The following is a 24,019-nucleotide window of genomic DNA, read 5'->3' as shown; positions in this document are numbered from 1 at the left end:
AAATAAGAACCGAGAGATTATGTAAAGGTGCAAATTTCCAATGATGAATGTCATTATATTGTATACCTAAAATGTTCCAATGATTAAAATGAATAATTGATAATGTGAAATAGGAAGAAAAGGTCCAAAGGGGTAGGGGAAGTGGGAGGGGTAGGGGAGAAGAAAAAAGGGAAAGGAAAAATGATAAGAAATGGAAAAAATGGAAACAAAGTCTTTGTAAATAGGGAAGGGTGGAGGGGGTGAAGGGAGGGCAGGGAATGGGGAAAAAATAAGAACCAAGATGCATCATGTACAGGTACAAGTTCCCAATGAGAAATGTAAATGTACTGCATACCTAAAATGTACCAATAAAAGAATTTAAGGGAAAAAAACCCAATAATTTCCTAACATTAGAAACAACTAGAAAATTATTGTTAATCTTGTTAGCTGTAATGATTGCGGTTAGGAAGAAAAGATGCCCTTATTGTTAGAAATATATATTGACAGTTTTACAGTGAAATGCCATGAAGTGAATGGAACTTAAAGTACTTTACTACCAAGAATAACAAAATAGACAAAGCAATAACCATTGTTAATCTAGTTATGCATATATTTTAGTTCTAGTCTACCATTCAAAATAGCAAATAAGAATGTATTAAAAACCTAGAAATCAGTAACAAATAATATCAAGACTATTAGGAGAGGGTATCACATTCTTGAGAAGGTACAATGTAGTACAATTTTAAAGTACCTGAAAATGAGTCACATGAGGGTAACCAAGGGACAGCAATCTAAATGATATCTGAGGTACAGGGACTCTTATTTAGAAATAAGATATTCACATTAAAGAAAATAAATTTCAAATACTACATGAGGCCAAAAACTGTGATTATTTATTTCCACTTAGGGAAAATAAATTTTCATTTACATATCTTCTTGAAATGAACCAAAATATTCACCAACATAAATAAATATAAATAAATTAATGTTACAAAGAATAAGATTTACAATTTGGCTATGAACATCTCACTTCAGAAATACAGAATCTTTCCTTATGTCAATATTTTACTATCTATCTCTGGATACTTTGGGGGGCTCTCACTGGTAGTTCAGGCTGGCAGGTCTCAAACTCATGGCCATCTTCCTGCCTCAGCCTCCCAAGTGGTGGGATTGCAGGCATGTGCCACTACATCTGGCTCCTGGGTACTTTTTTAAAGACATTAAATCAAAGATATCTTTCATAAGGCTCTTTTCCTGAGGAAACAAAGTAACACAAAACAAAACAGCCTGTCCTAAGTACAAAATTTCAGCTTATCAATCTTGTAAGTATTAGACTAAGTCCTGTTTTGTTATCTGTATTCTGCAACAAAGGGAGAAGCAACTCCTTTACTTCCTGTTCCTCCCTTGCCACCAACTAAGTCAAGAAACATACATTCCTGGATCATTAGTATGTTTTTCCTTTAAAACATTTTGCCAAAACCAAAGATTCATTTTAATGAAATATGTAAAAGTGCTTTATAGTTTAAGCATTATTTTAGAATCTGGTTCATCTCTTTTTGGCAATTTTGCTTAGAAAATATGAGATATTTTGTTTCTGCTATCCAATTAACGTTTTAAACTTTTTATTTCCTTTTACAAGTAAAAATAAGCTTACACATCTAGTGATAGAAATTCAGGCTCCCACTGTAAGCATAAACAAATGTCTCTACTTTCCTATACTTTTAGGAAAGTGATCTTCTCAATTCTGCAAGGCCTTCTACTTTCAAGAGGCTTTAGGTGCGTTGAGAATTTCCTTCCAGATGGACTCCTGCCCCCTTGTTTTGTTGACATTCCTAACATACCCTAAAAAAGATAAAGGGCAACATGCAAAGCAGAGGGCACTACTGGGTTTATTGTATCTGTGTTTCTCCAGGAACTTGTAACAAGCTAGAAATATTCCGAGTATTTGGGGACGATCTCTTCTTAACTCTTCTTTGGCTATGTCAGGTAGCCAGCGGTTACTAGCATCACAAGCAAAATCGTCAATTTTATACATGAGTGTCCTGCAAGTTAAAAAAAAAAGAATCAAAATGATTTTATTTACTGATGACAAACATTAAAATTTTAATTGCTATGTTATAAATTACTAAAAAGTTCATTAGTCGGGGCTGCAAAGCAAATACAAAGTTAGAAAGTTAAAAACTATGGGCAGTCTTCTGTGGGGATAGCTCAGTAACTGTAGCAACAATTACATCATTCATCATTTTAGATGAATGGTAGCCAAGTTAGACTCATGTAGGATAGAGTCAAGTTAAAAATCAATGAAAATCCTCTGAATATTATGTATGGAATAGATGAAAGATTTACCAAGAGATTAAGACACTTAGAAAGTTTCACAGATATGTTTACATTGTTATTTTCACGTAAAGACATAAAAAGGTATCTTTTAGGATCTAAAAGCATGACTTGTGAATGCAAAGATCTTAACACGTATTATACTCTTTCTTAAACACTGGACGGTCTAAAGCCCAGCCAGCAGAAGGAGAAACAGACACAAGAGAGGCCAATCATCTCATTCTGCAAAGTCACACTCACAGCCCCCAAGGTTTGTGCTGTTACACGGATTCATGCCATGACGAATGGAGTGCAGACAACAGGAGATGATGGGCGTGCTCTTGCTAAGTCAAGATGAAGATGCACCGAGGTGGCAAGATTCAATGTTAGTCAACAGAGACACAGATCTGCCAGTGATTACTACCCACTATTACCCACTCAGAGTCTGCAGAAACCCTAACCCAGCTGTCTTGATAGCTATTTTGAAAGATACAGAGGTTTTTCTTAAACCATATACCTTTTGTAATTTATCGGAAAGAGGTCTTATTTCTGAGGTAGCATCAGCCTCATTTGAGGTATTAACAATGGGTGCTTTGTTGTTCTCTTGTGTCATATAATGGCTGGACAGTAAAGAGGAAAAAACTAATTGAATTATATAGAATCTAAATTTCAATCAAATAAGAAACTGAAGCATTTGCTTACACTCCCATCCCCACACTAAAATTTGTCATACAAACTCAATACTTCTAAATAACACAAAAGGATGAGGCTACATTATCATTTTCATATTCATTAACGTTATCCTCTCTTAAGTTCAAATTTTAATTAAGTAAGTATGCAACCAGTATAGGTATAAGGTCAGCTCTTATCCCTGACATCTTAGACTTCCAAAATAAGGCAACTGGATTATTCTTTAAGTGCACAAGAAAAAAGCAAATTCTATCTGAGGGTTTGGTAGGAATTTCCCTCTGCTTCAGAAACTAAGCAGTTAGGTTTATTGCATAATCTTAAAATATAATTCAAAACAAAATATACCTTCTTTGTCCCAGCACTTTTCATCCTATTAAAAATATCATGGCAAAATACTTCACCAAAGGATATGCAGAAAGTGACGAAAGCCAACAGATACTGGCAAATTCATCATGTGCTGCTTCCTCCTGACCCACGGAGATAAACTGGTAAATTGATAATGCTCTATAAATTAGTAACTTAAAATACAATAAACATGTAACACTAAAAATAGAGATCTGGGACAAGAAACTACAAAAGATGGGTGGTTAAATTCTTTTTCCAGAGTAGTTTTGCTGAGGCATCTATTCCAACTTTACTCACTTCCTAAGACTAAGAATTCAGTTAGCTTTTGCTAGGCTCAAACTACATTCCTTGAAAAGTCTAGAAGAGTTGCATTTCAGTGCATTTGCTGTTGCATCTAGAACATTTTATTGTTATTAAACAAATACCCAGAAAAATTATTAACTCTCCCCAACGCCCACCCCAGGACATAAAGGTCCAATTTGTTTAAATCAAGATTGAATCATTTAGGAATTTAAAGAATCTCTGTACAAGCTGGGGATTTAGCTCAGTGGCACCGCACCTGCCTCGCAAGCGTCAAGTCCTGAGTTCAATCCCTGGTACAAAAAAAAAAATCTCTATACACTTATAATAGGCTTAAATATTACTATTAATTTAAGGAGAATGGAAAGTGTTATTAGAGGGTAAAAAGGAGATAACCTGCACAAGCCAACAAAAATAGGCAATTTAGTAGTAATATTAAAATGAAGTTATTAATTAATGAAAAAAATGAACAGGCATTAGAGCAGCAAAGGGATAGCTCAGGCTCATGTGCATTCTACAACTAGATTTCTGAACAGCCAAATCTACAAAACCAGCCCCATTTAAATCATCCAGTTTGTTGGCAGCATACAGAGCCAACCGTATTTATATTTAATATGTGGACTCCATGGAGACCGATATTCCAGATGAGCTTTTATTTCTTGTTGCTGTCTTAACATCTGAGTATGTCCTGCGTGCTAAGCAACACTTTAACCTCTTAACGTGTGACAACTTATTTCATGCTTCCTGTAACCTCGTGAGGTTGACATATTTGTTCCATTTTACAAATGAAAACACTGAGGCTCAGAGTGGCTAAGCTGCTCGCAAACAGCAGAGCAGGAATCAAACCAAGCCACAGACTCTGGAGCTACCCTCTTACTCCCCAGACTGTTTCTGCCTAGACTGCTATCTATTAATAAATACAATGCAGAAAAATGCTTAACCATAGGCAGTGTAACAATAGGTTAGAGGTTTGTCTTTTCCTAGATTTCTTTGTTTCTGTATAATGCACAGGCATTATCATAAGTAGAGAAAAGAGAATTAAGAAAGTGGACTTTTAAATCACTTTCTTTTGGAAAGGTGGTTATTATCTTTGATTATACTGAGAAGAAAAAGGAGGAGGAAGAAACAGAAGAGGAAGAAGTGAGGTGAGAAGAAGAAAAGGAGGAGGAGGAAGTAGTAGTAGTGATGGAAGAAGAGGAAGAGGGAGGGAAAGGGGGAGGGGAGGAGGAGAAGAAACAGCACTGCCACTGCCAGAGTCCGTTCTTCCAAAGCAGTAATTTTGATTCCAGACAGAAGAGTCGGCAAGTGCAAAGATGCAGCTAAGCTGGAGACTTACCCACTGATAGAGTATCAAGTTTCACTGAGGAAAAGGCTAACAATAAAGTTTTCAAAATCATCAGAATTTCTGCTCACCCTGATTTTCCACGGTCCCAGAAAACCTTGGCTACAAATAGACTACCAATTATTACAGTACCAGCAACAAATCCTTGAGGGGGACAAAATTTGGCAGCACGGTTAATAGAAACATGAGCAATTACATTTATATTGTAGTTTCACAATGACATACGTGGTAATTATAAAGCATGTAAAGAAAAATCAGGAGACAGGAACGCATTCTGTTTACGGCTTCCTCATATCACAAGTTTGACAATAACACCTGTGTATTATTAGTCCTGTTTTCTTTGAAAGAAAAAAATAAAATGTTGAAAGCATCACTGGGCTTGCATATATATTTTTGACAGGCTTGAGTGGACTCTAAAATATTCATGCCCACAGTCATGCCCAATTTTAAATGTTAAATAGGATGGCTGAATTATGTAACAGTAGGGCTGGAAGGTATATCTGAGCTCATGCTTATTCTGAGGGGAATAATCTCAGGAAGGTGAAGGTTAACACATGTGGCCAAGGGGGGCAAATGCTCAGTTCAGAGCGGAGACAGCCTTGGTTCTCCCAGGAAAGATGCTGCCCCTAAGACTGGAGGGAAATTATATTCACTTTGCCTATGCAGCATGCTCTTCAGCTCTGAGCCCACTGTGGATGCAACTTCATTTAGGGACGCTCTACCTACTTCTGGGAGCAAAAAGTGCTATTCTGAGCTTAACAGCAGCAAATAGATAAACTGGCCAACAGCAAACCACTTTTATAAGCTTGCTTTTTACAACCTTTCTTCCCAAACCACTCATTCGTACTTTCCTCTCAGCATCCTGACTCTGTTTCTCTCTTGCCTCACCCTCCAATGTCCCTGGACTCTACCCTTCGGTCTACGCATCAAGAAAATTACCGAGGACACTAAAAATGCAACTGAAGCTAATGGGACGAGTGAGTGTATTTGGTTCCAAATCAGCAAAATACAAATGCTGCACACCTGCACTACTATATGGATGTGAACTTTTTTAAAAAAACTAGCTATTTCCACAGCAGGCATACTTTACAGTATTCTCCCTAGTCAGTGTCCTTAACTGATCTCCTAGGGCTGTAGCTTTAGCTCAGAAAGACTATCTATAAAGTAAATTGCAACTCCCACTTTGAGTTTTCCTTTTTTTCAGTTCCTACTAAATTCACCATTTTAATTTCTCATTTGGAATTTAAATGAAAACAGAAAACTTGATGACAAAAATAAGTCTATTCCTAGATTCCGAGTTAGGGAAAACCTGAGAGGTTTGTTCTTGAGGACAGTTTGGTCCTTGCTCAGAATCATACTATTTACGGTCACAGGACAAAGGGCCTGTGGACAGATGAGGGCAGGTCAGACAGAGACCTGTGGACAGGAGATGAGTGTGCTCTAGCAGACCTTAAATTTTCAGATTTATAACGCAGAGCCAATCTTACTTTCCCACAGCCACAGCCATAGCCACAGCACGCTTCGAGGGTTCCGTCACGATCTCTGGACTCTGTCCCCCTCTTTTCAGGTTTTTGAAGGAAAGGGAATTCAAAAGACTAAGCCCGTCTGAGAAAACTTGAGTGATTATATGACTTCTTAGCCCTGACTCACAGGTGGATAATGTGGCTGCGTTGCAGCGAGCTACAGACATGACACGGGTGGGACACGGGATAAGACAGTGCTGCCCTTGCACTAGCCCCCTATTCACTTCAGAGAAATACTTCAGATACAAGGCTCTTGCAAGTACAGGTGTACTTAGGCTCTCTGTAATATACACCACATCCAAGGAGATATATAAAGGGTAAGTACATATATGATAAAGGATATAGAAGAAATAGCCTTGATCACTCAGGTCGAATATTTGCTAAATAAAAGCCTTCAAACCAAGGTCTGACTGACTGCAAAACACCTATTTTCCACTTCTTGTTATATGTGATATAATCTTTAAAAACAAAAAACCCCCAAACTACAACTATATAGAACATGTATTCTCAAGGGGGTGATGTTCCAAGAAGGTGAAAAAAACCTTCCTTTTTATATGCTATGTATCTATACGGAGAGACAGAGAGAGAGAAATCGATTTATAGTATATAGTTGGAATTAAAACTTTATGGGGAGGGGCCGGGGATTTAGCTCAGTGGTTCGGCTGCCTGCCTCGCAAGCGCAAGGTCCCGAGTTCGATCCCCGGTACCAAAAAAAAAAAAAAAAAAAAAAAAAAACCCCAAAATTTTATGGGGAGATGATTAGGAAAAAAATGTCCAGACAGGTCCTTAGCAGAGAGAAACCAAGAATAAAGAAATGGAGAAACACGGTACAGAGTGGAGTTGGTGAAGAGAGCCCTTTGAAGTGCGAAATACCAGTGTCATCTGCAAGGCATATGGGAAATTCTGTGACGCTGTCTCTCCCTCTCTCAGTGAAATTCAATGGGAAAACATCCAGAACTCGCCACAGTCTCGCATCATCTGCGGCATTCACTTGCACTGCAGGATAAGCAACACAGCCACTCCTGGCAATGCAATTTACTGTCTTTGCAGCGAGACAATGAACTGGTCCGCTGGTATATACTTCCGAAGTTTCAGAAAGAACAAGCATTCCAGACCTTCCTCGAATGGTACTGGGCAGCTGAGAAAAAGCTCATCTATTAAACCTGTCATTGTTGTGAACATCAAAGCATTAGATCATGGGATTTTTTTCATTTAAGAATACATTTATTTCTACTTAAAATATAGAATGAACAGAATGAATTCCAATTGTTGGAATCTTCCAAAGTTTTTAGCTTTAAAAATCTCTTAGCATTTAAAATAAAAATAACCATTTATAAATAACAAAAGCAGTAGTAACAATAATAACAAAATGTCTGTTCTCAAATTGAATGTCCTCTGGCTGGTTCATGCATGCATAAAATGGGGGACTTCACTGATAAATACATGATTTAAAAATAAGCACTTTATTATAAAATTGTATTTTCTATTGGATTTATCAGTGTGCCAACTTGGCTGTATTTCTCCTTAACAAACATTTCTCTTACCATCTTCTTTATTAGTCTTGTCAATGTATAACATAAAATAACATTTATGGACAAAATAAAAACCCAATTAATTACTAGAAGGAATTGCAACACAGGTAGCTGCTTTGGGCCTCAGGAGCGGAATATTAATTTTTAAGAAACTTTGCTTCAAATAACTACCAGAGAAACCGAAAAGGGGAGCAGGTAGTCGAAGGTGGCCCTCTCTCTCATGTGGGATAGGACAGAGACCTAGAAATGGTCACAAAGTTGTTTATGCTTATATAAAAAAACAACAACCCTGAAGATTTTGAAACACTGTTTCATCTTCTTGGTTCTTCAGTCCCTAGAAGGATGTCCTGAGACAACGGGCATTCAACAACACTCGACTGATGGGCCAAGTGATCTGAAGCTGTCCTAAAATTACCTTGGAACAAGAACACGGCTGGGCTGCTGAAGGAACATACCGAGTACCCAGTGGTGGCCACAAAGCACGCTGATAAAATGCGTTCACCTGTTTTCTCTTAGGTACCCATAAACAGCGCATTCTGATAGTTCTCCTGAGACAGTTAGACAGTATTCTCTTCCAGACATACAGACTATATATCCCACAATGATGGCAATTTCTTTTAACTGTCTGCGAGCCAAACTTACCATATATGAGACTTTTTGTACCTAAAAAAAAAATAAAACAAAGTTAAAAAACATAAAAATTTTTCAATGATTTTCTAGTCACTATATATATATACATACACATATATATCAACAAACTGCTTGAAAGCTCAAAAGTAACTCAAATTTCCTTAACTAAAGGAAATTAAGGAATTTCCACAATTACACATTACTTAACACACAGTGCCTGCATCTGTTTGAAAGAGTCAACAACATACACATAAATGATGAAAACAAAAACATCATCTAGCTTTGATCTGTAACTTGATGGCAAGAAGTTTGAACAACTTAAGTAGTAAATAGTTGCTGATCCAATCCTACTGTCAAGAAATTATCTGAAACCCAAGTCCCCTTCAGTAGATTATAACCAAACTCAAAATCACTGTATCACCTTATTATTTACATTTCCCAAAGACTATGAACTAGGATTCAAGCACTGCTGTGAAAAAGGAGACCATTCACTCTTGCAGTGTCAAGGGTCAAGGCTATTGGCGATCATGGCACATTACATCCACACACAGGAAATCTGGACAGTGTCAACTGACCTGAAGACAACCCTTTCTCTTCAGATGCTGTTGTAGGAGGACGTGTACTTATCCTGGAAACAGGCGGACGGGACGTTGCTGTAATACGAGCAGAGGTGAGTCTTTGTGTACCTGAGACATGCTTAGTAGTGGACTTTTGTCTTGCTGGAAGAGTCTGTGTAAAGGAAGCTTTTGCTGTGGTGAGTATTGGGGTTGTTGGTGCGGTCTGTGTGGCAGAAGTGTTAGCCGTGGCGGAATTCTGGGCTGCCAGTGTGGTCACTGTAGACAGAACATGTGGCAGGGGGGATGTCTGAGCTGCTGCTGGGGTCTTTGTGGCTGAACTATTTGCCCTGGGAGGTTTCTGAGCAGTTAGTGGGGCTTTTGTATCTGAAATGTTTATTGTGATGGTTTTCTGAGGAATGAGTGAGACTTTTGCATCTGGAACACTGACTGTGGTGGGTTTCTGAGGAGTTGGTTGAACTTCTGCAGCTGCAATATTTACTGTAGTGTGTTTCTGAGGTGTTGGTTGGATTCCTGTAGTTGGAGCATTTACTGTGGTGGGTTTCTGAGGTGTTGGTTGGATTCCTGTAGTTGGAGCATTTACTGTAGTGTGTTTCTGAGGTGTTGGTCGGATTCTTGTAGTTGGAGCATTTACTGTGGTGGGTTTCTGAAGTGTTGGTCGGACTCTTGTAGCTGGACTATTTACTGTAGTGTGTTTCTGAGGTGTTGGTTGGATTCCTGTTGCTGGAACATTTACTGTGGAGGTTTTCTGAGGTGTTGGTTGCACTCTTGTTGCTGGAACATTTACTGTGGTAGTTTTCTGAGGAGTTACTGGGTCTTCCATACCTGGAAGTACCGTGCTGGCTTTCTGAGGTGGTGGAGGGGTTTCTACATCTGGTACAGTTGTGGTGGGCTTCTGAACTGTTGGTGGGATCAAGGGAGGTGGAGATTTTCCTGTGGATAAAAAAATGTTAGAGAAAAAATGAGCTAAATGTTGTTGAACAAAGTTGTTTCCTTAGCCATTGCTTGCACCTTGGCTGTCCTGTCTCCCCATAAAGACTTAGACAAGATTTTTAGGAAACCAAGTCTTAGTATTTCCCACAAAGTTGAAATGCTGCCTCATTTTTGCTTTGATATTAATCACCCCCATGGATTTATCCCAACATAAAACTGAGATTCTTAATCTCTTTTCCTTGTGAAAAAAGGAAAGCCAAGTGGGAGTCAGTAGTGCTCGTACTCTGTGACACGTCTTTGTTTACTTTCTCTCCAGAAGTGTCTTCCTTCACCTGGCCAAGACCGAAGAACAACAGGGCGCGATCACTGGACTGAAGCAGTCACAGCACAGGAGCTCTTTTCCCAGGGCTTTTCAGACATGTTAGTGAGGGAAACTATTCCCCTTTAAAGGAATGCCAGTCTGAGGGAAAATAACTCCCCGTCTTCCTGTTCTTGTTACCTACTTTATACGGACTCATTTAGTTCCTCTTTCGATTTCTGAGTGAGATTCCTAAAACCCTATTCTGAGAACTGTAATTCTAGCACCACAGTCTTCAGAGCCTGCTGTCTCCGGGCTGCTCACCAAGCTCCCAGGAGCCCAGTATGCGGCAGTGCCATGCCTGGCTTTCCCTTGGGCTAGGGACCTCTGGCAAATTCTTTAATCCCGCTAGGCTTTGCTTTTCTCATTTGTAAAACAACAATAAAAATATGTCATCTGCAAATAACGACAATTTAACTTCTTTGTTTCCCATCTTTATTCCTTTTATTTCTTTCTCTGTCTAATTGCCGTGGCTAATGTTTCCAGAACTATACTGAACAGGAGTGGTGATAGTGGACATCCTTGTCTTGTTCCTGATTTTAGTGTGAAGGATTTCAGTTTTTGACCATTTAGTATGATACTGGCTGTTGGTTTTTTATAGATGGCTTTTATCAGGTTGAGATAGAGACCATCAATTCCAATGTTCTGTAGGGCTTTTATCATGAATGCGTGTTGGACTTTTGTCGAACACTTTTTCTTCATCTATTGAGATGATCATATGTTTTTTGTCCTTGGCTCTATTAATACAGTACATTTATTGATTTGCATACGTTCAACCATCCCTGCATCCCTGGGATGAATCCCACTTGGTCAGGGTGTATGATCTTCTTGATGATCTTCTGCATTCTATTTGGCAGTATCTTATTGAGGATTTTTGCATCTATGTTCATTAGTGAGATTGGCCTATAGTTCTCTTTTTCGGTTGGGTCTTTCTCTGCTTTTGGGATCAAGGTGATGCTTGCTTCCAGGAATGAATTTGGGAGTATTACTTCCCTTTCAAAAGAATGGCTGCTATCAAGACATCAGCCAAGAACAAATGCTGGTGGGGCTCTGGGGAAAAAGGAATCCTCCCTTGGGAGTGTAGACTGGTGCAACCACTGTGGAAATCAGTGTGGAGATTCCTCAAAAAACTAGGATTAGAGGTCCCATTTGACCCATTTGACTCCAGCAAGGTATCTTCCAAAAAGAATTAAAAGAATCGTACCATAGTGATATATGTGCATCCATGTTTGTAGTGACACAGTTTGTAATAGCTAAAACTTGGAAACAGCCCAATTGCCCATCAACTGGAGACTGGATAAAGAAAATGGTTGTTTTGGGTTTTTTTCATAAAATGGAGTACTACTCAGCCATAAAGAATGAGAAATTAGAGACATTTATAGCTAAATGGATGCATACTGAGGCCATACTCTTGAGTGAAATAAATAGGACACACATGTGTAAGTACCAAATAGTTTCTCTAGTGTGAGAAACTGAAAGTGTAAATAAGGATCAAAATATGTAACAGATAATGTGAAACAGGAAAAGGTCCAAAGGGGAAGGGGAAGTGGGAGGGGTAGGGGAAAGGCAAGAAGAGAAAGGAATAAATATGAGAAAAGGAAAAAATAGAAACAAAGTCTTTGTAAACAGAAAGGGGTGGAGGGGTTGAAGGAAGGGCAGGGGAATGGGGAAAAAAATAACCAAGATAGAGTATGTAAATAGGTACAAATTCCCCATGACAAAAGTCAGCATACTGTATACCTAAAATGTACCAATAAAATTAATGGAAAAAAACCCAACAATAAAAACAGAGGTTGATGTAAATTACTTGTGGTTAGATCACTGCATCACACATCCATGAATCAAAGCATCTCATCTTATGTCATATATTTGTGCCATTACTGTGTCAGTTAAAAATAAGTAAAAATGTAAAACAATAGGAGATTCTGTACAAACTGCATGACACTATGTAAAAATTGAGGGAAATACTCAGTACATTATGTCACACAGTGCCTGTCCCTGAAGCCACGGGTGACATCAGCCAGGACTGCTACTGCCAGCCCCAGCACACACAGACTACGTTCCAGGCGTGCAGACGGCATGTGCCATGTCTCTCTGCCTCCATGACCTGTGTCACAGGGCACGGTAAGGGCTAAGTCAGGTAGGACACTTACCAGGTAACACAGCGATAGGTCTATCACTGGGTGGGAGGAGTTTTTATAAGGAATTTCCATGGCAAGGCCCTCTTACATAAAACTTCCTCTTTATTCTACCAATTTAGTTCTTACTTTTGATCCAGAACTTCCTACTACCAGAGTTTAAATTTCCTGGGAATTGGTTTTCCAGTGTATTTTGTTACTGACCATGAGTTTAACTCCCCTGTGGTCAGACAGCATGCTCTGATTAATGTCAATCTTCTGAAAGGCACTGTGATTTAGGGCTCAGCATATGGTTAATTTTGATAAATGTTCCATGTATTCTTGGAAAAAATGTGGTCATTTACGGGGTTTAATACTGTTCTATGTAAATTTCAGCTTACATTTTGATCAGATCTATGGTTTTAATGACTTTTCACTTTTTCTTTTATTGAAAAATTATATTGATTCTCCAACTGTGTGAGTTTGCCCTTTTTCCCTTCTGTCCATTCTCTCTATATATCAACTGAAGCTATTTTTTCAAGTGCATACAGATATCAGATTGTGAATTTCAGATTTCCTGATTTGATTCCTTTGTTATGAACTATCTTAATAAACACTGACATTAATAGAGCTGCACACTTTTTTCAGTAGTGTTTGCATAGTTTATTCAACTGTGTCTACTGTCAACAATAATTCGGGTTTCTTTTTAAATGTCTCTGGTCTGAAAACCTTAGTTAAATTACACTTCATTTAATTACTGTCCTCCATTCATGTATACCAACCATTTTATTATTAGTTTTCAATCCTACCTGTAAAGTTTCTTTCTGTTTCTCCACCTCTTTGGTTCTCGTCAGGATTAAAGGTTATCGTTCTTTGGTTACCTTTTGGTTTATACATTCTCTTACTGCTCTTCTGAGGCAATCTGAGAGATCAGACCAGGGGTGGCAAAGCTGTGGCACATGCACCGCAGCAGGAACACAGAGACCCTCTGCCAGCAGGCAAGCCAAGTCACCGGGCATCAACCAGCACCAAGCACTCAGGGTTAACTGCAGTGCTTTCAATAAACAAGTGGGCTTTGGGTTGCAGCCTGGGCACTCGGTGTCTAAAAGGTTCACTATCACTGTACTGTAAGTCAATTATGCAAATTATCACTTTTCCCACTTTTTCAGTAATGCTAACACATTGTAATTTATAGATTGAATTTACCTCCTCCTGCCATTTGGTTTATTGTTATTATACGTTTTTATGTTGTATATAATTCAAGGCCCAGAAGACACTGCATTCTCCTGTTTTGTAAAGTCAGTATTCATTAGTCCTTGCATATTTGTTGTTTCTTCTTGCATTTTCATTTATGAAAACAGGATTATAGTATTTTCATTCTACTTGAAAATTTTCCTTTCTTTTTTTGTAAGGGTGATGTCTGTCGGTGACAAGTTCCCACAGTTTTTGTGACATCTCTATTTAACATTCCTTTTTGAAGGACAGCTCATTGGGTACAGAATTTTAGGCAAGCAGTAATTTTCTTAATTATTTTAAAGGTTTCTTCCTATTGCCTTAGGACTAACATTTTCTGTTGAAAAGTCAAGTGATTAGTTTTGTTGCTCCTATGAAGGCTGTTTTTGTTTTTGTATTTTTATCACTGCTTTGAGTTTCCCAACTCTTTTTTGCTTTGAGGCATCTTGAAGTGGTTTTGTTCTCAGTCCTGCTTAGAGTCCAGAGAACTTCTTGGTTCTACTGTCTAGTGTATTTCATCAGTTTTAGAAAATTCTCAATCATTACCTTTTTGAATATCTCTTTCTCCCCCTCTCCCTCTCTCCTCCTTTCCTGTCCTCTTCCTGTCACTATTCCTCTTACTTCTTCCTTTTCTCCTCTCTAACATGTTTGTACAGTTTAACAAGTCTTAAATGGCTCTAAACTTTTATCTATATTTTATATTGTTTTTGCACGTATGGATAGAGGCCTCAGAATTTGGTGAAAAACTGTGCCCTGCAGAAAAATGCAAATATATACATATACCATACTTTACATTCTCTTCTCAGAGAATTCATAGCATTGCTAAAGTCCATATATAGACCTAAAGGTAAGAAGAAAAGAAAAACATAACCACACCAGTTGATTACCTTTGCATTCAGGTGGTGGGCCACTCCATTCTCCTGTGTCATCTGTTACAGTACAAAAAATCTGCTTTTCTCCAACCATGGCGAAGCCTCTATCACATTCATATGTTACAACCTGTCTGTATTCATAAGTGTCACGTTCGTTTATAATCTGTCCATTTTTGATATGTGGTGGTTCCGGACACAAAATTTCTTAAAGAGAATTACAACATCCTTGAAATAAATAAACTGGTAAGGTATGTTTACAAATAAATAGGATTAAAACCAGTTAAAGATTTTTAAAAAATCAAAATCTACCATTTTTCTCAATGTAGCATTATCAACAAGGGATGCTTACAAATGCCTGTTAAGTAAGGGTGGCATATTTGCAGCTTTGAATGCAAATGCTGTTTGACATGAATGCTAACTTAAAGGTCAATTCACAGACATAAGATTTAGAACATGTACATAAAGCAAAAATTACAATGAGGTTTGTGCATGTTACACACCCTACTGTTGCTAGAAAATAGTAAGTGCCTGGACTTGAACCTCAGCTGTACTCTTCTTCTGAGAGAGAACAGAGCACCCCTCTCATTCCAGGGCGGAAATAATGCCAAGTGAAAGGAGTTGGGAATTCACGGGGCACGCCTGGAAAATAAGTATGCATCATTTTTGGACAGAGCAAAAGATCTTAAACGTCAGGACATTTTCCCTTCTAGGGTGGAATATTTTTAAACACATAATTTATAGAGGCTTTTATTCAAAATGAATCTTTTACTGTGCAGCTAGATTTATGAAACAAACACAAGTAGAGCGGCTCTAGTTTTATTCTAAAAAAAAAAAAAAAGAGTTCTTTTCTGGGTAATTTTCCTAATAAAAAGTTCAGTGTTTTTAAACTCTTTGAAGCCATGGATTTTTTAGGCAGGAAGGCAACACAATCACATATATCCATGAAGTTAAATTACACTGAAGGTACTTTGATACTCTTATGAAGTACTTTAGGCTGTTAAAGCCAGCTCAAGACATCCTGACGGACAGCAAGTTAGTGTGTACAGACATTATATATACCACCTGTTAGTTCAGTCCAAACATTTTCTGAGCACCTAATATATAGACATTATTTTGTATGTAAACAGAAGTGCATAACTGAACAAGGTAGAGTTCTTTTGTTTAAAAACTAGAGGGGAAAGAGATTCAAGGGGATACTTCAATACAGAACAGGGTGGTTACCACAGGCGGCATGGAAAGAGAGAGGGGGAGTGTCTGCCAGCCTGCAAAATCTTCCGGAAGGACTAGGAGAAGCAACCCTAAATGAGGAGAATACAGCCCAGCAAAAAGGGGGCTGAGGGATATTCCAGGTGGCAGTGGCGACATAAGGAACACTGTGGAAGCACAGAGAAGAGTGAAGTACGTGGCAGAGCATAAGCAGCGGGTGTGGGTACCACATACAATCCGAGGGCCAAATGTGAGCTTGGCAAAGCAAGCAGACAATGACTAGCTCTGAACGCCAGACTCGGGAGTCTGGATGTTTTAAGAGATGAGATATACTAAGTGCTTGAAGAAGGAGAGACAGCACACACCGGTGTTTCCGATCCTATGCACAGAACGGCAGTGGACAGGGAGAATGGAGGTGGAGGCCACCGCCATCAGCAGCACCCTGGGACTCGGCCCACCACACCCCACACTTCACAGGCTGTGCCTGGTCCCACTGCGGGCGTCTCTCCCACAGCTGGGGTGTCTGCAGGCCCAGGGGACATGTTCTACCACAGCCTGCCCAAACCCCTTCCTCCATCCTAGAACATTCTCTAGGAGCGGCCCCCAGAATGCCTGTGCCGACCTCCCTCCCAGGAGTCCCTTCCCTGGTCTCTATCATGAGTGGTTTCTACTGCTGGTCTACACACCTACGGTCTGGGTAAGGGTCACTGTGGTCAGGCTGTCCACCTATGTGTGGCAGAAAGACTGCAGTGTGGGAAGGGGGAGGACGGATCTTAAGTCAGGGACTCCCATTTATAGTCTAGCTTGGGCCCTAAAACTGGTAGGGGTGGCCTTGTCTGCAATAGTCCAGCTGAGGGATAACAAACCATGTTAGAAAGAACACAGACAGGGGCAGGTCTGAAAAGTAGACAGAAGAGGTAAATGTGGGGAGCTAAAATAAAGAGGGGTCTGAGCAGAGAGTCACTGTACAGAAGGAACTGACTGCGGGCTAGCAGGTACCAGCAGTCAACCGAAATTGGTTTTGAAAAAGAAAAAAATCAGCAAGGAAATAACCTTGATGGTTAAGGCTTTCTCTTGTCTTTGTTATCAGCTGACTGCACACCTGCCTGCCATGCCGTGTCACTCACCAAATGCTTGATAAGTTACACTAAATCTACTTGTTTCCTGCTTCTAATAACACAAAAAATGAGCTTAGTAATAGTTTTGACAATGGGGTTTTCAGAAGTCGTTTGCAGAAGTACAAGCTAGGTGTGGAGAGAAAGACAGGAGGGATAAAGGCTACATTTTAAAAGGCTGTGGGCCAGGGTATGACTCATTGCTAGAGCACTTGCTTAGGCATGCACATGGGTTCAATCCCCAGCACAGAAAAATAAATACATAAAAATGTTGCGTATTATTTTCTTCTCTCAATCTGTGGGAGGCGCGGCTCCAGCAGACATATATTTGACATGTCCCCACTTATGATATTATTTCTGTGACCTCTCTTCCCTTTGAGAAGTTTCTCAGAAACTGTATTTCTTCTTTACCTTATATCCTTACTTCTCTAAGATAAAATATATCACAGTGTAAAACAGTTCTAGATAATTATGACCCTGAAAAGAGACATGTAAGCAACACTGGGTCTTGGAAAAATGATTGGTTTCAGTTAAGAGGCCTGGGTTAAATGTCTTCTAATGCCACTTGTTTTAGGGTATGGAGTTAAGTCACACAGAAACTGATACATAATGTTTTCTTCCACAAAATTGTGAAGGGAAAATGTCCTAACTTCCCCCACCCATTTGGAGGAGTGGTTAGATTTAAATGAAAACACCGTGCAAACCTAAGCTTGATTTTAATTCTCCTTCTATAGTAAGGGTACTGATACTCTGAGAAGCTTGACGGTTTAATGCCACGGCTAATAAATTAAGAAACATCACTTAAAAAGGACGACTGAATGATCAAAGGCACACACTGAAAGGTGCGGGTACTGCACAGATGCCCTGAATAGTCCTTAATGAGAAGAAGGTAATTTATCACTGATCATTCGGCCCCATAACCCGAGAGTTCAGATTTTTAAAAGACTTACTTGTGCACACTGGAAATGCGTCACTCCAATCAACACCATTTTCTACAGCCATGCAGAAAGTAGAAGCTACACCTTGTAATCTATACCTAGAGCAGTAGGGAGAGAAAAACATTTCCGTTACATACATACATAGTTGCCTCTTCTCAAATTCTTCAGATTATCATCTTAAAATATTTATCACACCAGTAAATGAGGACAAAAATAGTTGTTAAAAGTCCATATGAGATTTAAAGGAATGGGAAAAAAGTTAAGTTTATAAAGGAAAAATCCAAAAGGTAAAAACGTGTAAGATATATAGAACAGCTTTTTATTTGCACAGTGTGTATGTTAGAAAATATAAAAGTGCAGAAAACATTTTTAAATGATAAAGATCATCCACTATTTTATATTAGTTCTAAAAGATCAACAGAGAGTAACAGAATGCATTTAAAGTGTCCAAAGTACTTCCTGGATTTTACAGTAATCACCCAACTACCATCTGAGGGAGGGACAGAGAGAAAATATACTTGGGTTTGAAAATATTAAGAGAGAAAAGTGAACGTTAAGCTTCCAACTGTAAAGCACGAGTAGTAGCACCTGCCTGTAATCCCAGGCCTCGTGGAGGCTAAGGCAGCATGACTGCAAGTTTGAGCCCAGCCTCAGCACTGAATGAAAACTGTCTCAAAAAAGTACTGAAAAATTTAAAAAGGGGTGAGGAAATAGCTCAGTTCAAAGACGTTTAGTTCAATCCCAGTACCATCAAAAAAAAAAAAAAAATCCCAATGTATTTGAGACACTGATCTATGGAATGGGGGAGTTTCTTTTCCTACTGGAGACCTGTACAAGACCTTAGGTTAGAATGCTATTTTCATACTAAGAAGAAATGTACTTAGGCCACAATATCTCATAACAGTTTGCTTACACGTAGAAAAACTCAAATGCAAATTCATTACTTATGTAGCAAAGACTGGTTTTATGTTTAACACTTGAAGGACTGTTATTTTTGCAAGTATCATCAGCAAATCAGATTTTCTGGTTTACTAATCACATTTAAAGTTTTATGTTGAATCACAGATGTACTGAAATCTATGATTTTAGAGAATTTGGTGGTATCAAAGCTTCCTTTCTTGACCCATTTTACTAACTTTAGCTTTACTAAAGAGGTTGACAAAGGATCTTTGAGGAATGGGGTTGTTCAGTTGCTGAAAGCCTGTGAACATTGCCCTTCAGTAGTTTCTATCTCAAATCCTAATTTGATTCTGCATTTGTATAAAACTTACCCTACGTCACATGAGAAGAAGATTTGAGAACCCATTAGTATGTCAGTTGCCACATTGATGTGACCATTTTCTATTTCTCTGGGAGTAGGACATGATTTTTCTAAAAGAGAATGCAAAGTATTTTTCATTAAATCAGGCATGTACAAGAAAAGGTTAACTTGAAGTGGTGGATATGTTCATTAGATTGACTGTGTGAATCACTTCACGTAAATGTATATTAAGGCATCACGTTGTATACCTTGACTATATGCACATTTTAATGTGTGTGTGTGTGTGTGTGTGTGTGTGTGTGCACGCACACACGCGGTGTTGGGAACTGAACTCAGACCTTTGTGTGCATGAGGCAAGCAGTCTGCCACCGAACTATCACCTCTGGCCCAATACAGTTTTACTTAATTACACCTTAATAAGCCTGGGAAACGTTTTTTCCAAAAATTACCATGCCAATCAATGCAAATTCATTATCTGAACCACTGACATTTCTAATCTTTAGACCTCTTTAGCTCTGTCTTCATTTTGCGATATTTCAAAAAAGCCCATACTTAAAATAGCCATTTTAGGTAATCTCAAACTAATAAATGTGAAATTTGTCAGTAAGTATTCTTATCGCATAAATACTTAGTGCGTCTAATTTAAACTAAAATGACTCATCATTCTTTTAAGAATCACCTAGGGGCTGATGATGTAGTTCAGTAGCACCTGCCTACCACACACAAAGGCCTGAGTTTGATCCCCCAGCAACAGAAAAAAAATCATACATAAATAATAATAGGTACATGTAGAGTTCCACCATGAACAAAGGAATAGATCATTTTTCCCTCAAATACCAGACACTTTTAAAAACTGTACTCACTTTCACAAAATTCATCAGGTGCGGTCCAGGTTAGGTTTTCAAGACAAGTTGACTTTCCCACTAGAGGGTATAGTCTTCTAAAACCCGGCCGGCACTCATACTCGACAACGGAACCAGGTGGTAAATAATTCATCTTGATGTAAATCTCCTTGAGGGCTGCATAAATCAACCTGGGCGGAACATCACAGCTACCTAAAAATATCAACAGCAGCAAAAACGAAAGTGAAAAGTTAGAGCCATTTCACACAGGTTTCAAATATTCCATACTTAGGGTAGTTTCCGCCGATTCCATTTGTTCAGAGCAGGCATTGCCTCATTTTTCTCTTTCCTTATACACAGCCATGTGGCACATAAGGACGTTTCTGTCAGTGATGGACACATATTCCATGGTGGTCCCAGAGGCTGTGACAGAGCTGAGGGACTCCCACTGCCTGGTGACACTAGAAGCCATGGTGACACCACAGTGTGACGATTACTCACATGTGTAGGGGCGGCTGGTGGAAATGAATATCCCGCGTGGCCAGTGTAAGAAAATACAGCATATACAATTGGGTATGGTTCATAATACTTGATAGCGATAATATGCAACTATGTTACTGGTTCATTCATTCTCTATTCTATACTTCTTGTTATCTTAGAGCATACTTCTTTCACTTATTAAAAAGTAGGCCAACAGTGCCACCACTCCAGGAGGCTCTCCAGAGAAGGCACTGTAATCATGGAAGACAGAAGCTCCTCGCTTGGGCCTGGCTCACAGGACAAGATCAGAGTGGAAAACAGTAACACTGAAGAGCTCAACTCCAGACGGGCCTAGACGCTAGGCTAATGTGATTATTTGTCTCAGTTTTCAACAAAAAGTTTAAAAAGTAAGAGAAATTAAAATTCTTTTCAGTAGAAAAAACCACAGTGTTGGAATGTAAAGAAAAAGAATATTTTTGTACAGGTATTCAATGTGTTTAAGCTAAGTGTTATTATTACGCTGGAGTAGGAAAGTAAAAAAAGAAAGAAATTAAATTGGGCCTGGTGGCCTGCAGTCCCAGCTACCTAGGAGCTGAGGTAGGAGGATTGCCTGGATTCAGGACTCCAAGGCCAACCTGGGCAACCTAGTGAGGTCTGGTTTCAAAAACAACCCTCCAAAGCCTAAAAGAATAAAACAGCATAGTGAATTAAACCTTACAAAGTTACAGTAGGCCAGAGTTAACTTATTATTGGAGAAAGAAATTTTAATAAATTTAGTGCAGCCTCAGTGTGCAGTGTTCAAAAAGTCCAGAATAGTGCCCCGTGAGCTGTGGGCCTTCGCACGCCCCTCCTGCTCACTCACGGACAGGAGAGCAACTTCCGGTCCCGCAGCTTCCGTTCAAGGGAAGAGCCCCGTACGAGTATGTTATTTTTTGTTTTTCACACCCCATTTTTACCGCACATTTTTGACCCTTACATACACAAGTGCCACTGTGTGCCGACCGCTGAGTGTTCAGTACCGCGGCTGCTGTGCAGGTTGGCAGCGGAGAGCAGCGGGGGCCCCAGCCCACAGCGCAGCTTCGTAGGAGGCTGGCCCACGGTCAGCTCGCACAGGGTTCAGGTAAGTACCAGATGCCTAAAACCGCACTCCTCAGAACTTACCCCCAGCATGATGCAATGCACGACCGTATCTCAAATATGGGACTAAGCAATACATTTGTTAGAAAGTATAGAGAACTTTTCAAAACGCCATCAAAGCGTTATGTTCGCTGAGTTCTACTTTACGGAATGAAATGTAAGACAACATCACCTAGGCATGTGCCTCAGGTTAATGGCAAATATATTCCTACACAACCCACTCCCTAGGCAGTATCAGTATTTTCTCTGCTAGTCTGCTCGGCAGGTACAGCTAGGAAGAAAAACTGCTAATGAAGAAGCAGGACCTGCCCTGGGAAGCGCACCTTCAATTAGCTGGCGAGTGCGCTGCCAGCAGGGTACACCCTGGGGCTTTAATGATGCGAGAAAACTATCAATTACCGGTCACTCCAGAGGTCTAAAAATAACCTTACCACGACACTTCCCGGTCCCACAACTTTTCTAAAAGGAAAGGAAGCACTTACGATTACAGAATTGCTTTATGTCTGTCCACTTGTTGTTGGAAAGGCAGACCACGGCGTTTGGCAAGTTTGGGACTTTGACAAAGCCTGGGTCACATCTGTACTCCACCTTGGTGTCCTTAGGAAAACTGGTGCTTCCTCCGGAAACCGGCTTGGCGAGAGGGACCACCGGGAGAGGGCCGCAGTCACCTAGGGAGGAAAGGGCAGACGTGTCCCCAAGACTTCATGGGAAGCCGCTCCCGGAGCCTCTCCCTCTGCTCAGCGCTGAACTGGCGTCCAAAACCGTGTCCTCCACTGAGGCAACACTCCAGTCAGTGGACTGCGAGCGAGCAGCTCCCGAGCGCGGTGCAGATGGCACCCGGCGTTCAGCTGGCTCCGCTGCTGGGCACAAGGTGGGATGAGGGGGGCGCGGCCGGGCGGCCGGCTGAGCAGGCACGGGGGTGTGCGTGTGCACGGGTGCGCGCGCGTGTACAGCTGTGCACGGGTGTGTGCGTGAGTGCCCGCGCGCTCTTCGCCCCCCAAAACGCAGCGCCGTGGGGTTCCCTCCGGCCCTCCCGGAGCGGCTCTCGGCCCGGGTCCCCGCCCCACCCCGCGCAGCCCCAGGACCCGGCCGGGGTCCGCGGCGCCCCGGGGGAGGTCGGACCGCGGCGCCCGCTGCCCCTCCGCGTCCCCAGCCCGGCTGCTCCCGCCCCCGGCGCCGCCCCTCTCACCTCGCACCCCGGGGGCGCGCGGCAGGAGCAGCAGCGGCAGCGCCCCGAGGAGCAGGAGCAGGCGCGCGGCCGCGGGGCCGCGGGGCCGCGCGGGGCTCATGGCGCGGGGACGAGAACGGGGACGAGGACGGGCGCGACTCCAAGGCGGAGCCGGGTCTGCGCGGGCCGGCGGCTCAAGCAATTTAAGGCGGCGGGGGCGGGGCGGGGCGGGGGCGGGGCTTGCGTCACAGGGCAGGGCAGGGCGGGGCGGGGCCTGCGTCACGGGGCGGGGAGACGCACTCGGCCACCGCCCCGGCTCCCTTTCCTGGGCCGGGCGGTGCGGTAGACCCTGACCTGCGGGCCTCGGAGGGGAAGCCCTGCGCCCTGGTGCCCGGCCCGGAGCCCACGCGGGACTGGGAAGGCGCCGAGCCTCCCTAGGAGCTGCCGGGGGGAGGCGACCCCAGAACAGCGTCCCGGAGAGCCGCCGGCGGGGTGTGGGGCCGGGTCCCCCAGCAGCGAGGGGCCCCAAAGCCGACCGGAGCGCTTGGGACGTTAAGCGCCCTTCTTCCGGTCTGTGAGCTTCGGCGGCGGCGCCGGCCCTTCCTTTAGCCCTCTCGGGACCGTTACGTGAACCCGCACTGCCTTCTTCCCTTCCGGGACCCCTGCACAGGCCCCGCGCCCGCCCCGACTCGGAACCGAGGGGAAAGAAAGGCGCGGCGGCAGGAAAACGGGAGAGGTCTAGGCCGGCCGGGGCTGCTGGAGGACTCAGCCCAGCTCTGGAGTGGACAAGTGCAGGCCGCGGCTTTTCATCCAGATAAAACAGTGAGCTCAGCAGAGTCCGAAGCTTATCTCTGTTACCCAGCTTAGCCACACGGAAGCTCTAAGAATTCACCTTCCAAAATACTTCGTTTTTGATTAAAATATATATAGATGCTTTATAACTGCCCAAATAAGTACAGTGCTGTAAAGGGAAAAGAAAAAAGAAATGCATGATGCATTTACTCAGTTTAGAAAGGAGATCTATGCAAAAACCGAAATATTATTTAAAAAAATCAAATCTGCAAATTTGTGGGGGTTTTTTTGAGGCAGGGTCTCCCTTTGTAGTTCAGGCTGGCCCTGAACTCACGATG

At 41.4% G+C, this 24,019-nt stretch overlaps 1 protein-coding gene across 4 annotated transcripts; it reads right to left on the bottom strand.

Annotated features, from left to right (window-relative positions):
- Positions 1-850: 850 nt before the first annotated feature.
- Cd55 (CD55 molecule (Cromer blood group)) lies at positions 851-23,100 on the bottom strand. Of its 4 annotated transcripts, XM_087194188.1 has the most exons (12): positions 22,911-23,063; positions 22,204-22,389; positions 20,126-20,317; positions 19,273-19,372; positions 18,014-18,099; positions 14,758-14,946; positions 10,055-10,162; positions 9,230-9,307; positions 8,667-8,687; positions 5,041-5,113; positions 2,810-2,912; positions 851-2,021 (listed from the first exon to the last, which is right to left on the bottom strand). In XM_087194188.1, the coding sequence occupies exons 1-12, from the start codon at positions 23,008-23,010 to the stop codon at positions 2,007-2,009; spliced, it is 1,251 nt and encodes a 416-aa protein (XP_087050314.1). In that variant the 5' UTR covers positions 23,011-23,063; the 3' UTR covers positions 851-2,006. The 4 variants fall into 4 exon arrangements, 3 of the variants coding, with proteins under 3 accessions (XP_087050314.1, XP_087050315.1, XP_087050313.1); XR_015444429.1 differs by lacking the exon at positions 5,041-5,113 and having other exon boundaries at positions 1,851-2,021; XM_087194189.1 differs by lacking the exons at positions 2,810-2,912; positions 5,041-5,113 and having other exon boundaries at positions 22,911-23,100.
- Positions 23,101-24,019: the final 919 nt, after the last annotated feature.

The sequence above is a fragment of the Heterocephalus glaber genome, unplaced genomic scaffold (assembly GCF_053883595.1).
Source record: "Heterocephalus glaber isolate CG9 unplaced genomic scaffold, H.glaber_assembly_v1.0 deba00001600, whole genome shotgun sequence".
Classification (NCBI taxonomy): domain Eukaryota; kingdom Metazoa; phylum Chordata; class Mammalia; order Rodentia; family Bathyergidae; genus Heterocephalus; species Heterocephalus glaber.
The sequence above is the reverse complement of the archived record's forward strand: the minus strand, read 5'-3'. Positions and strand labels throughout refer to the sequence as shown.